General features: G+C 33.1%; 1 protein-coding gene across 3 annotated transcripts; it reads right to left on the bottom strand.

Moving 5' to 3' along the window:
• Nucleotides 1-849: 849 nt before the first annotated feature.
• On the bottom strand, nucleotides 850-7,919 carry LOC115976554 (E3 ubiquitin-protein ligase RGLG2-like). Of its 3 annotated transcripts, none has more exons than XM_031097891.1 (12): nucleotides 7,480-7,919; nucleotides 6,384-6,686; nucleotides 5,031-5,115; nucleotides 4,812-4,952; nucleotides 4,533-4,646; nucleotides 4,345-4,442; nucleotides 2,617-2,696; nucleotides 2,432-2,537; nucleotides 2,190-2,317; nucleotides 1,819-2,080; nucleotides 1,280-1,336; nucleotides 850-1,177 (listed from the first exon to the last, which is right to left on the bottom strand). In XM_031097891.1, the coding sequence occupies exons 2-12, from the start codon at nucleotides 6,672-6,674 to the stop codon at nucleotides 1,097-1,099; spliced, it is 1,443 nt and encodes a 480-aa protein (XP_030953751.1). In that variant the 5' UTR covers nucleotides 6,675-6,686; nucleotides 7,480-7,919; the 3' UTR covers nucleotides 850-1,096. The 3 variants fall into 3 exon arrangements, with proteins under 3 accessions (XP_030953751.1, XP_030953753.1, XP_030953752.1); XM_031097893.1 differs by having other exon boundaries at nucleotides 7,415-7,919; XM_031097892.1 differs by lacking the exon at nucleotides 7,480-7,919 and having other exon boundaries at nucleotides 6,384-7,061.
• Between the last annotated feature and the right edge of the window lie 6,646 nt (nucleotides 7,920-14,565).

Raw genomic sequence — 14,565 nt, forward strand, 5'->3', positions numbered from 1 at the left:
TTTTTTATTAGTTATCAATGTTACCCTCCAGTCCGTGTAGCTCTTTCCTTAAATATAATATCCAGAAAATGGTACGGACACAAGCTAGAGTTTTATGGGCTGTTTAGATTGAGAGAGGAAGGAGGAATAGTAAATGAGAGTAGATAGAGTTGGCCAAATATTAATTCGTGAACTAGATCAAGCTCACACTGACCGTCTAATTTTGATAGAAAAAACGATGTTTTATCTATTATTTTTCTTAGCCAAACCAATGTTTGATCCATTTCAATTAACTTCACTAATGCTTAGAATAATTTGAAAAAGACCTCCCCATACATGTGAAAGCCCCGTCCATAACACATCGCATAAGTCTCAATTCCCTCTAAGTTAGAACTGAAAAGATATGAGAGGCTGTGCATCACTCCCTACATCAATGGACAAAGGCATGTGGGAAATTAAATCTTGAAAACGAACAATTTCCTCATCTTTTCAGGAATACGGGGACCTTCATTTCAGCATCACTAAAAACAGCCCCATAACTAAATTAATTATCATGTTTAAGAAAGTTGACATGTGCCATTCTTTTTTTCTTTTTTTTAATAAGTCCCCACACTACATGAAGAAATTGCGTAGTTTCCAATCTAGATGCAGAAACAATGAAACATATTGGACCACGTACAATTGGTGAGATTATGACAACAATCAAACATTGTGATGGCATAGACATTTACTCAAATGATTCCAATGCCACATTTCCAAAGATATTTTTATAAATTTGTTGTGAATGAATCTGGAAAATGGATGAGAATCCAAGGTGACAAACCAATTTAGCCCCAAAAAAAGAGTTGCACACCCAACAAGACTAATAGGTATCACTAGCAAAACTGTCATTCATATCCTAAGCAATAAGATTTCTCGCGCAACACCAAATCTAATCGAACAGTTTTGTGCAAAAGAAACAAAGATCAAGCCGGAATGCATGTTTTCCGGCATTTATAAATCAATTTACAATCATTCTTTAGAAATCTAAAATGTTTAATTACAAAGGATGATGAAATTGACTAACTACAAAGAATTTCGTGCATGAAAACAAATTTGGAAGGAAATAGAACACTATTTAGTAGAGCCTTATTCTGGTTTCAATTTTCCTCCTACATATTGGGCATATCTCAAGGTCTTCTCCACAATCGCAACATGTCTGCATACAAAGACATTTATAGAAGAAATTTGTTAAATGTTAATACATTTCCCTCACTTATCTCTTCTAAAGAGAATGAGCAAATGGAAGAGGAAAATTTACCTGGTGTCCACAACCATAGGCCATGTCCTTGACATTACTAAGGCAAATGGGGCAAAGCTGTCCAAAACCATGATAAATGTCAATACTAACTCTTGACCAACAAACAAAATTACATTACAGTTAATGCAGTTCTTGTTAACGCATGCACACATACTGAACAACCCAGGCATCAAGCAAAATATGCCACAGGCAATCAAAGATAACAAATCATTTGTGTTACTGTTAATTGGACCATGTATTGCTATTGCTATGACCAACACAATTGAAATGGTAAGAAAGCAGGGATAGAGTAAATCTAAATATCCCATTTCTTAATCCTCATGCAGTTTTATTAACCAACAAGAGTATTATCTAAAAGGAAAAAATTATCTTCAATCAAAAACACTTCCTCCTCTTAGAGGTATGGCTAACCTAGAATTTTCACTGAACTTCTACTTTAGAATTTTCTCCTTTTTGTAACCAAATATCAAGCGACAGCACTTTCTAGAAGGAAAAATTATGAAGAATTACAAAGATCACATTGTTAATAAGCCTAATACCTGGTTTTCATAAGTGGAAGTAGGAACAGGTGGAGCTGTGCTCGTAGGGTTGATATCTTCATGATAAGGAGGAACACTCGGTGCACTGCTGGAAGGATAAGGAGGTTTCAAGCTGCTGGAAGATGTTGTACCATAGATAGGTGTTGGTTCATAACTGCTGGAAGAATAAGAAGGTTTCAAGCTGCTGGAACTACTGGAAGATGTTGTACCATAGATAGGTGTGGGTAGGGGAACCCTCCCAGGAGAAGTGCCCTTCTGACCACTATTTCAAAAGTAAGAAGAAATGGCAAGTCTTAAAAAAAAATTAAGAAAAACAAAAAAAGTGTTCAAAATTCTCGAACAAAAACAATTAGAGAAAATTATTGACTTACCCTAGTATATTAAGCTCTATAGTTGCCTTATACTGAGAAGGAATTTCCATCAAGGCTGTAAGAGCAAATTCTGTTTCCTTTCGAGCTGGAGCAACATTTTTTGACATAATTTCTGTAAAATTCACAAACTGAAGAAAAACAATATAGCAAAAAAATTTCCAGTCAAGAATTTTCCAATAACAATATACATGAAGATAAAAACAATAAAATTTTGAAAATTCTAAATGCCAACTGAGACTTACTTGAAAATTATCAAATTCCCTAGCAGGAATATTGTCATCAAATTCCTTCATCATGTCCCAAGGTCCATCTCCAACTCCAACTAATATGATTGACAAAGGAAACTTGCTGGAGAAAAAAAAAGCATATAAGACAAGAAGACAACTGGCCAAAAAGCATTGGAGTAAATAAATTGCCCCATATTCACCTTGCTTCAACAATGGCATCGACAGTCTTCTGCTCTTGTGGACTCAGCTTTCCATGCTCAGTATCAACACTTCTCGTTACCTAGGGTAACCATCAATTTAAGTAAGATGATCCATAGAGAAATAAAGGCATTTCAAGAAGATACTCTTAAATGAAAATAAATAATTTTTGCATTGCAAGAATGATGACATGTAGAATAACCAAATGAAGTTCCTTCTTATGCAGTTATCGATGTTTGGGCATTCCCTTCCAACATTGGGAAAAGCATTTTTTTTTTTCCATATCAACATAAGCACAAGCCAATTGAACTAAACCTCAAAATCAAGATTCAACGCAGCATTCATAACAATAATGACAAATGCAGCTTTTATTTTTTTTTTGATAAGTAAAAAAAGAATGTTATTAATAAAAGAATAGCAAGAAAAACACAAAGAGTTCACGGTAGTGAACAAAGGAAAAAAAAAAGAACAAAAAGACAGAAGTAGCCCCTAATCTATTCTAATAGACGAAAGAAAATCCAAAAGGTAGAACAAACCAAGAAACCCCAACCTCAAGACCAATTAAAGAGGGTCTGCTGGCAAAACTCTACTAACTGAATAAAGGAAAAATTAGGGTATCCCAAAACTTTCGACCTAACACATGGCAAGGTCCAAGAAAGTGGCAATAACTTCAATTAAGGAAAACAGCAATCCCAAAACTTCCAACTAGACACATGAAAAGGTCCAAGCACGCGACAAATGCTAGAACTGCAGTTAATTAAAAAACTTGTAAGATAGCAGGGTCCTCTGCATCATATATTCAAAATGTTACTAAATAATGTCCAAACAATGTGTGATATACAAATAAATTACTCTGAAAATTTGTCAACCATATTAGTTGAAAACATACCCATAGTGACCTACAAATTAAGTTTACAAATTAAAATTGATTGTGCGTTTAAACCCAATATCCACTTATCAAAGCTTGGTATCAGCACATGAACCTATATTTAACATTCAGCTCCACCATGCAATTTTATTTATTGTTAAGTTCTACTCTAGAGCATTTCTCACCAACACCACTTGCACTTTCTCTAGTCCTAGCCCTCTACCTGTAGTTCATTGAAATTGTGTATACAGATATTCTCATTAACATCATTGCACCTATTTTATGTGATCTGATACAATGATCATATGACCAATCTCAATCTCATACACTAAGTACAAGTATTTTAACTAAATTTCAATGCAAAACTTGCAATTTAGACAAGTATTTTAACTAAATTTCAATGTAAAACTTGCAATTTAGATGACAAGCTAATTTAATTTTCTTGTTGTATTGGCATTCTACCCCTCAACTTAACTGTGATAATATTCATATAAGATGCAAAATACCTGTCCATCTGCAATTATTACAAACAAGAGCATTTCTCACAGACACCACTTGCACTTTCTCTGGCCCTAGCCCTCTACTTGTACTTGTAGTTCATTGAAATTGTGTATAAAGATGTTCTCATAGACATCATTGCACCGGATCTTGCCATCTGACACAATGATCATGCGACCAATCTCATGCACCAAGTACAAGTATTTTAACTAGATTTCAATGTAAAACTTGCAATTTTGAAGACAATCTAATTTAATTTCTTTCAGAACTTAGCAAATCTACTTAATGTTCCAAATATGTTGCATCAGCATTCTACCCTTCAGCTTACATGATTATGATAACATTCATACAAGATGCAAAATACCTGTCCATCTGCAATTATTACTAACACATGATATTGGCCCCCACTCCGCTCCACGATGGTCATGGCCATCTCAATTACAGGTGCAAACGAAGTTGGTCCTACAACAAAATAGGACTTGTATAAATTACAAAACTAATATGAGAATTATATCAAACTAAATCAAAACTATGGTGAAAACAAATTAAAACCTGCAAGTCGTAATTTTGGGACTATTTCCCTGTAGCGCCTCAACACTTCCTCAAATCCATTACAAAATCTCCCATCTGGGTAGAAACTGAATACATCTCTATCATGTGTTGATGCTGTCAAGGGATGAAAGTAATCCTTATCATTCCCAAATTTCAATGATAGTTATAATGATATAAATATAGTAGAGATAAGGAGGATGATGATGATTAAAAAAATGAACTAACTATTTTTTTTTTTTTTTTTTTAAAAAAAGAAGAAGAAGAAAAGAAAAGAAATACCATCTCCAAATCCAAAACATGGAATCAGGTTATCCTCATCAAATGCGGACAATGTCTTCCCAATAATGGATATAGCTTGTTCATAGGGATTTAAGCCACCTCCAATATGATGCAAACTTCGTTTCTGGAATGATTTTGCACCTATTCATGAAACCAAGTTCAGAAAATTCCATTACAACACACAACCTATATAGCATTACATTGGAAATAAGGCTTAACCTGTCCACTCATTGCTTTTTGTGAAATCAATGCCAACAATAAGATTGGAAGACTCAAGGCCAGCACGTGCAAGAGCCTCAGTCACCTGCAAGGCAAGGTAGAAATATTTTATTTAACTCATTGTTAATATAAGTAAGAGTATAGAATCATTATAATTTGAAAAGCATCATTTACAACTAAATCTTACATGGACACATGAAAATCATCACTATGTTGTCACACACCTAAAAGATCAACATCAAATGATTGGTGGATCTTTAAGTGATGTAGGACAAGCCAGAACAATTCAACAATAAAATATAAGAAGTGAAAAATAAAGGCTCTTAACCTAGCTAAATAAGAGGGTCACCCAAGTATACAAGGAGTATACCTCTAAAATATGAGGGTCACCCAAGTTAAAATAAAGCATCATTAACCCTTTTTTTTTTTTAATTCTATAATTGGGGGAGGGGGATTTGAACCGTGGATGACACCAAGAGGTGCCAACCAGTTGAGATTCTTATGCAGATTGGTTAAGAAAGAATAAAATATTTTAATATTTTATGTTTTTTTTCTTTCCTAGTGGAATTAGGATTTATTTGATTTTACAAGTTCAATTAAAATCATTTTTCTAGTTGAATTAGGATTTTAATTGTTTTTCTTTTCCCTTTTTCCTTTCTCAAGTAGAAGTAGGTTTATTATTTCTTTTCCTAAAAGGAGTAGGAGAAATTCTATTCCTATAAATACTCTTTATAGAGGGATTAATTTTTGTTGTTATGCGTTTATTAATAAAAGTTTGCTAGAGAGGTTTTCTCTATTATTTTGCCTACTAGCCTAGTGTTCTTGTAAAACTTAGGTTTCATGGAAGAGTTGTAGTAATTGTGTATTATAGATTCTGCTTTTACATGCCCAAGTTGCATCAGCTTCTTAGCCTAGCTACGAACATACCCAATTCCATGAATTACTAGAATCCTTTTAACTTGAACTAATAAACTAAAACAATTGGACTTATAAATAAACCACGATATATGTTAACCACATGCAGTTGTAGTGGTATGCCAAAGATCCAACCAATAACCTAAGACAAAAGAATCCCTAATTAACCATGTTCCAAAATTATTCCAACTATCCAATTACCTAATTAAACAATTCTAAATTGACACAATAAGGAAAATTAGTGATTTCATATGCATGCAAAATGAACAATATCTTCCTAAAATAAAAAAAAAAAAAGATTGTTTTCCTTAATCGTTTCAAAGCCCTAAACAAATACTACAACTCCATACAACATACCACAGTTTCAAGCAGCAAAGTTATTAAATGTTAAAAGTAGACTACCATATCCTTTCCTAAGCTTGGTGATAGTATAAGTACCTGCTCCAATGAATTGAACTTATCAGCAATTCTTGAATACCTCCTGTCTAGTCTCCTTCTGAGATCAAAGTCCTCGGCACCAACACCATAATTTTGTGAACCATAGTCTTGGGCAGGAGCATGATACTGCTGCGTATACGAATGTTGGGGCGGCGCATAGTTCTGACTTTCTTGGTCGAACGGATACTGATATAATCCACCCCACGTATTAGAAGAAGAAGAAGAAGAAGCAGTCGAACGGATAGATGAAGTTCGCCCCCAACTCCCGTCCTTGGAACTCTTACCACCCATTCACTCAATTCTCTACAAAGAAAAGATTCCCAAAAATTTCTTAACAATGCAAGCCAACCAAAAAAAATCCCAAATTCAATAACAACCCCAAATCCGCCTAATTCTTGTCTTTCAAGATGCAATAAACTAATAGACCAAACCAAACCAACACCTAAAAAGCAAGACCCACCAAAGAAAAACCCAATAACACCCCCAAATCTGCCTACTTCTTCTTCTTTTTTTCACAATGCAAGAAAGAAGCTGATAAACCAACTCCCAAATTTGCCTACTTCTTTATGTTTTTTTCACAATGCAAAAACCAACCAAAATCAAAAAAAGGCGCTTATGTAACTTAGAAAGCAAGGCCAGCCAAAGAAATCTTCTAGTGAACGCCGTTTGCTATTTATATAGAAATCAAAAAAAAAAAAAAGTTAATAATAATCAAAGGCGGTTCCTTTTACGTTAGCCATTTGTACACGACTTGATTACGTAACTGACTAATAAAAGTAAAACCCTCCACCTTAAGCTTCTTCATCAGATAAATGCAAAAAAATCCACACATACAAAACACTATAATCACAACACGGCACAAACAGAAAACAATATTGTTACGTAAATTTTACCAGAATTCCCCAAAAAAAAAAAAAAAACACATAAGAGTAAGCAAAATTACAGGGGAGTTTGTTACTAACAACAGCAATCTCTTAATATAGAAACAGAACAGCCAAATGGGTCGGCGAGAAAAACTGCAAAAGACACACCTCATTGGTTGGAGATCTTGTTCGCAGTGGCACACAACATATATAGAGCGAGAAACAGAGAATACCTTGTACCATTGTCTTTCCTTCTTAAGCACTAGCAGAGTTGCTTCCAAGTTCGAACTAGTCTTTCTCCTTGAACGTTACAAGTCTTAAAAGTAAAAACAGAGGATCGGGAATCTCTGAAATTTCTCTCTTTCTTTGTTTAAATTTCAAATCTCAAAAAGGGAAACCTCCAAAAAGTCCAAAAGCCTTCTTTCTTTTTTTTGAAATTTTAAACGTTATTCGCTCGCCTTTTTTTTTGTTGTTGTTGCTGTTGTTGCAGCAGCACATGGAAATTTCGAGAGATGCTATTATGGGTATCTCTGTGAGTGATACTATAAATACAATAATTTTGCTCGAAAATCAAAGAGGAATCAATTTGATCCGTTTTTTTAGGTAAATGATTTGATCGATTGTGTGAGTGGGAAGCAAACAGGTATGGCACTGTGGATCACGTGGACCAAAGCGTGACAGAGTTGGTTACTTGGTTTAGTTTCATCATATCTTTTGTTTGAATAGCCGACGGCGCTGTTAATAAACAATTTTTTTTTTTTAAATATTTTACTAATTAGTAATATGGTGAGTAATAATTAGTAAACATATAAGATTAACCTATGTGAAATTTTTTTCAATATTTTTTGTATTTATAAATTTCTTTTTTATTTTGATGGTGTTTGTTTTATTATTATATAAAAATTGGTTGATAATGATGTTATCATATTAATAATAATAATATAATAAATAAAATTCTTAAATTTTTTTGACCTCTTCTCAAAAGATATCTTGAATATTTTTTTTTGTTTTATTATCATTTTTTATTATAAAAGACTAACAAGTTGATGATGGTGTAATAAATAAATTTTAAATAATGATTTTTTTTATTTAAAAGTTGGTAAATCACTTTTCATGTTTATCTATGATCCATACTAGCTTCGCATACAGCTATGTAATATTCTTTTCGTTCAAAGATAAATAATTTATCAAGATGAGTAATTTATTAGATGTCAAAGAGCTTTGAAAGTTTCATAGTTTTTTTTTTTTTTTTTGAGAAACCAGACTAAAATTGGCAAAAAATTAGAGATGATTTATAGATCCCATAAAAATAAATAAATAAATAAAAGATGATTTATAGGTATGAAGTTAGATATATTTAGGAGTATTACCAAAAATATATATATTTAGGAGATTTGTTTTCAATTAGACTATTTTATCCCTTATCTTTTTATTTTATTTCAATTTGTCTTTTAACCATTATCTCAAAGAAAAATGTTATGTACACAATATTTTCACAACAAAATTTAAGTGGTAAATTGCTATGGTTAGGCAAAAAAATAATTTAAATTGTTGATTCAAATTAGAACCAATAACAACTTATTATGATTTATTGTGAACATAACACTTTTCTTTTTCAAAACTTTTTCAATTCTTTTTTTCATTTTTTCTTAGGAAAATACTTCGAACAAAACAATAAACTTTAATAAAAGTGAATATATAAGATAAGATATAACTAATAATAAGAGCATTCACATCCCATATCTTCGAACTATTCAAATACAACACATTAAAATAATATAAATTATACGATAAAAATAATAAACAAATTATTTATCTCTCCTCTCTCTCTCATTTCTATCCTTGCATCTCTGTCCCTCTCTTAACAACCAAACAACTCAATCGCCACCACGCCACCACCATGCCTACCACGCCACCATTGCCCACTGGAACCAAAATCCCACTGGAACCAAAACCCTAAATTTAAAAATAAAATAAAATAAAATAAAAAAAACCACCAGTATACCCACCAAAAACCCAACAAACCCATTAAAAAAAACCAACAACCCAGTCACCACCATACCCACCACGCCACCACTGCCCATTGCCCACCAAAATCCCACCGGAACCAAAAACTAGACCTGTACACGGTGCGATGCAGTCGGTTATGAGAGTGTTTTTAGCACTGCACCTATAAGGTGCGGTTTTCCCTAGTGCTCGACCGCACCTCACCAGTGGAGGAGTAAAACCAGTCTACACAAGGTGCAGTGCAAGATACCAGTTCGGTGCGATAAGTTCGATGAATTCCTCAATTTTCTCAAAATCCAAACACAAAAGGACTAGTCACGATTGAAACTCCTTGTAGTTGTTAATAAAGCCCATATCTACCCAGTAAATACCCGATGTGAAACTCATCACACACCCAATGACCTAAAAAGGGAGGTCTTGCATTCCATGGAATCCCACATCGCTTAGGGAAGCACATAAGAATGTGTTTATGAGGAATGACCTCCCTTCAATGTGTAGAGACTTTTTCCCCAACTGCTGTGTGCTTTGGGGGAGAACAAAATCATGAGGGTAGTGAACTGATTAGGGATGGGATATAAGATATTTAGGGTTTATAAAATGACAAGGTTACAAGTTTTTTTTTTTTTTTAAATCTAATACCAAAACGATTCGTTTTGGAACTGATATTAAAATTAATATCAAGCTCAAATAGCATCATTTTGGTACTATAGAGTTAAAATTTAAAAATCCTACATTTCCCATCTCATTCTCTCTTGCATCATTTCCCTTCTTCCTCCTCCTTCCTTCCTTACCTCTCTCAAACTCTCACCTTCTCTCTACTAAAATCTATAGTAACTACATATATAAATTATATAGCATATAAATATATATATATATATATATATACACACCAGTGCAGTGCGATTTCTCATCGGAGTGAAAAATGGTCGCCGATCATTGCACCGGTTGCCGTCGGTATGCTTAGATCTTTGCCAACCACCTCTCTGAGCATCTACGATGGAGCTTTGAATTTGTCGGATTGGTTTGGCACTGACCGGTTTCATCGATGCTAGTTAAGTCCTGAACAGGCCTACCAAAAAAAAAAAAAAAACCCACCAAAAACCTAGCAAACTCATAGCAAAAACAACTCAATCACCACCACGCCACCACCATTGCCCACCATGCTAACCCAAACCAACCAATCCAAATCCAACCCAAAACCCATCAAAATCCAACCCATCGGAATCCAAAATTCAACCTATCTGAACCCAAAAGACAAAAATCAATCCATGCCTCATTGCAAAACACACACACAAACACACCAAACATATTCTGGAGACGAAATAGACCACCAGAAAAAACCCAGCAATCCATCCATGCCTCATTGCCACATCCAGCCACTGTCGCCACTAGATCAACGTCGCCACCATTGCACCACAAAACACAAAACCCAGCAACCCATAGCCCCTCAAACCACCCACACACCACAACCTACCACCGGACCCATGCTAGAAAAATCATATCCCATCATCAGCAAGTTTGAGCAACCCATCATTGGAGGCGAGGTTGAGTGCCTCCATCAGAGGACCACACCGTCGAAACCACCTGACTCACGGCGCCACTAGATCCACACCGTCGCCAGATCATTGTCGGACCCACAACCCATGCCAAAATATGCCCACTGTGAGAGAAAGATGTGATGAAAGACAGTTGTGATGAGAGAGAGAGGCTCGAACGTTGTGGAGAAAGAAAGAGGAGATAAGAGATAGATAAAATGAAGAGAGAAAAGAGTCAAATATGTTTAAGTGAGTGAATAAAAAAATATTATTTCGTTTTACAATTGTGTTATAGTACCGTCACAAATTTGTGACGATACTGTAGCACAATTGTAAATTTTTTTAGGATACAAGATTGGATAATGGGACATTTTTCTGTTTTAATGGTAAAATATATCTACATATGGCATATGGCAGTGTGGGTGTGAATGCTCTAAGAGTTCTATTCCATTCATATATACAAATTAAATGAAAATTTTTAACTTTTTTTTTCTTCTAAAGTTGCCACATAAGTATTCCAAAACCTATAATTTTCCTTTTCTTCCTTGTAATATAATTTTAATTTCACAATCATTTTTTCAGCAACTTTTTTTTTTTATACAAGATAGAAATTCTGCTCTAACCTAATCTAAGCCATCGTTTCGGAGGAAGAAATGGAATGTGTTGGGGGGACCACAATTTGACTCCCTACAACCACTTTAAAAATAGGCCCACGTAGCGTGATGTCGAATGCCATAAAAGATTTGAGTGTGTCTTTCTCATCACCAATTGATTTTGAGGTGGAATGGCACAACTCACGGTCTGACAGAATGGAATGAAAAGAAATGAAAATAATAATTTTAGAATATTCTTTCCTTCCCTTATTTAGGAGTTTTGATGGAAGAAATAAAAAGTCCATTCACTTGTTTTAGAGTTCAAGTGGGAGGGAATGGAATGGGTAAGAGGGAACATTCATTCCTCTCTATTCCCTTAAAATCTTAAATTTTCATCCCCTCCAAAATTGGGAGGATTGAAAGAGAATGAAATTAGATTTAATAAATTTTTTACTAAAACTCCCAAAATACCCCTATATATTCAACCATTTATTTTAAAATAGGAGTCTAATAGTAATATTGTCATAAAATGATTCCATTATATTCTCTATATGTTACTCCCAAACAAGATTACTTACATTCCATTTATTTTCATTCCTTTATTTTAAAACATCCAATCAAGGTTACTTAATTCCATTCCATTCCTTTTTTTTTCATTCATTTCTCTTGGTTAGATACATTCTATTTCGTTCCCTTCTGAACTCCCAAACGAAAGTGTATATGTATGTGAAGCTCACACCCTATAAGCACTTATACTTGTGGAGTGATTAATGCACCAAGTGTGTGTAGTGGTACTCATAAGTGTTAGGGTCATATTTTCTATGTGATTGACTAATCCATTGACAAAAGGCACTTTACTTGTAAATTAGGTAGATCTAAGTTGGGTTTGATATATATCAAGTGGTTGTATTAAAGACATAAAGGTTGATCCAAGAAACAAGTGAAGAAAAGTTGTTTTACTGAGGCTCGACAGATAACTCGTCAGAAATCTGCTATCGAGATTTAATGGGCAACTCAACACAAGCTTAATCTATTGAGCTTTACGAATTCAAAATTTCCAGATCTAAATTTCGGCCCATGTTAATGTATTTATTTAGGGTTTCTTTTTTCACAACCCTAGACATATATAAGACTTATTTTAAAGGTCGTCACACATGAATACAAAGACTAAGAGTTTAATTTTCTCTGTGAGAAACTACTACATTTGTATGCTATAGGGTTTTGTAATCAAGTGCTACCTGATCTTCATCATTTATGAAGTGAAGAACTTTGCAGCCAACAACAATCATTCAAGTTACTGGAGTTAGTCAAGTACTGAGATCTGTGCAAAGGAATTAGTCACAGATTGGAGATTTGTGCATCAAAGGAGAGAAGACTACTACAAGATCAAGTCCAATTGGGTATTGGAGTGAAGATTCAACTGTAAATTGGTATTTTGGGATAGGCCAGGGTAGTGGTAAGATTTCTCATACTTGTAACCGCTTGATTACTGATTAGTGGATTCTTAGGAGTGGTGACCTTAAATTCACCCGGTGGGGTTTTTGCCCTGCAAGGTGTTTTCTCCATTTGTCAACAAATCACTGTGTTAATTTATTTTCTGCTGCATATTAGTTTATTTGGTGATTTATTGGTGCCTCCACGATCTACATGTAATTTGACTTAATTAATCAACTTGGATAATTAAATTAATTAACCAAAGTCAAACTATCTTAACCCAACAATAAGCAACTTAAGACTAAACAAATTCTTATTAAATTCAATTTGATATTTCCTAATAAATTTAATCAAATTAGATATTTTCTTCTGTACTAATTCTCAAAAAGGAAAAAAGAGAAAAATTCTCTAATTTAAGATTTTTATTGAGAATATTCAATAATTATAAATTAAATAATTTTATACAAATATATTTTTTTCATACCTTCTTATTCTTGTAGCTGAATTGACATTTCCCCATGTACAAAGTGCTTGGAGGTCTAGGGGGGAAAATGTTTGAGCTACGGGTTTAGCAGCATGGTGTAATTATTACTAAAAAAAAAATGTAGTCAATATTTACAATGTTCATTCTACCGTCAAATAGACCAGTTAATACCAATTTATATTCATTTGAATTGTTCATCACAATTAGTTTTAAATATTTTAATTTTGACAAAAATATATGTTTGATCCATAAATTTTGGTTAGTCAATTAGGTTACTCATTTCAATGAGGATAACTTTTGAAAAAAGAAAAAGAAAAGAAAGACTAAGTTATCTAAAAAAAGGAGACTATGAGTTATCCACGATGCTTGTCAAAGAGCTTTACAACTTTACTTAATACCTTCACAATTTATTAAGAACTGCAATAAAATAAAAGAAAATAAAAAATTTTGTGAAAAGCTTTGTAACTAATCTAGTTGACACCTTGAGATATTAAAGGTTCAAATCTCTGATCTCTAATAAAGAAATAACTTTTCAACTTTCATGTACTAAAGACTAAAATGGAACTAGACTCAAAATTTGGGGACCATTTATATATTTTTCACCTTTTAATATTGATTTTTTGTTGGTGGCATGAACATGACAATTTTTTGTTGTGAAAATATTGTGAAAGTAGCACTTCTCTTATTCAAAACTTATTAAATTCTTTTTTTTCTTTTTTTCTTTTTTTTGGAAAAATCATTTCAAACAAAACAATAAAGTTTAATAAAAGTGAATATATAAGATAAGATATAACTAATAATAAGAGTTCTATTCCATTCATATATATAAATTGAATGAAAGTTTTTAACTTTTTTGTTTTTTCTAAAGTTACCACATAAGTATTTCAAAACCCATAATTTTCCTTTTCTTCCTTGTAATATACTTTCAATTTCACAGTCGTTTTTTGGATAAGTCATAAGCAACTTAACACTAAACAAATTCTTATTAAATCATATTTGATATTTCCTAAATAAATTTAATCAAATTAGATATTTTATTTTGTACTAATTCTCTAATTTAAGATTTTTTTATTGAGAATATTCAATACTTATCAATTAAATAACTCTATGTAAATATTTTTTTTCCATACTGTAAGGACCTGATTTAAGCTTCTAGCCCAACGAGTATATGGACTTAAGCCAAAAAAAGCCCAAAACAATAAATTTGTAGAGAATGGGTTGGAAAACTGGGTTTTAGTGAATTAGATAACAGATCAATAGATTTTG

This window comes from Quercus lobata, chromosome 2 (assembly GCF_001633185.2).
Source record: "Quercus lobata isolate SW786 chromosome 2, ValleyOak3.0 Primary Assembly, whole genome shotgun sequence".
Taxonomy (NCBI): Eukaryota; Viridiplantae; Streptophyta; class Magnoliopsida; order Fagales; family Fagaceae; genus Quercus; species Quercus lobata.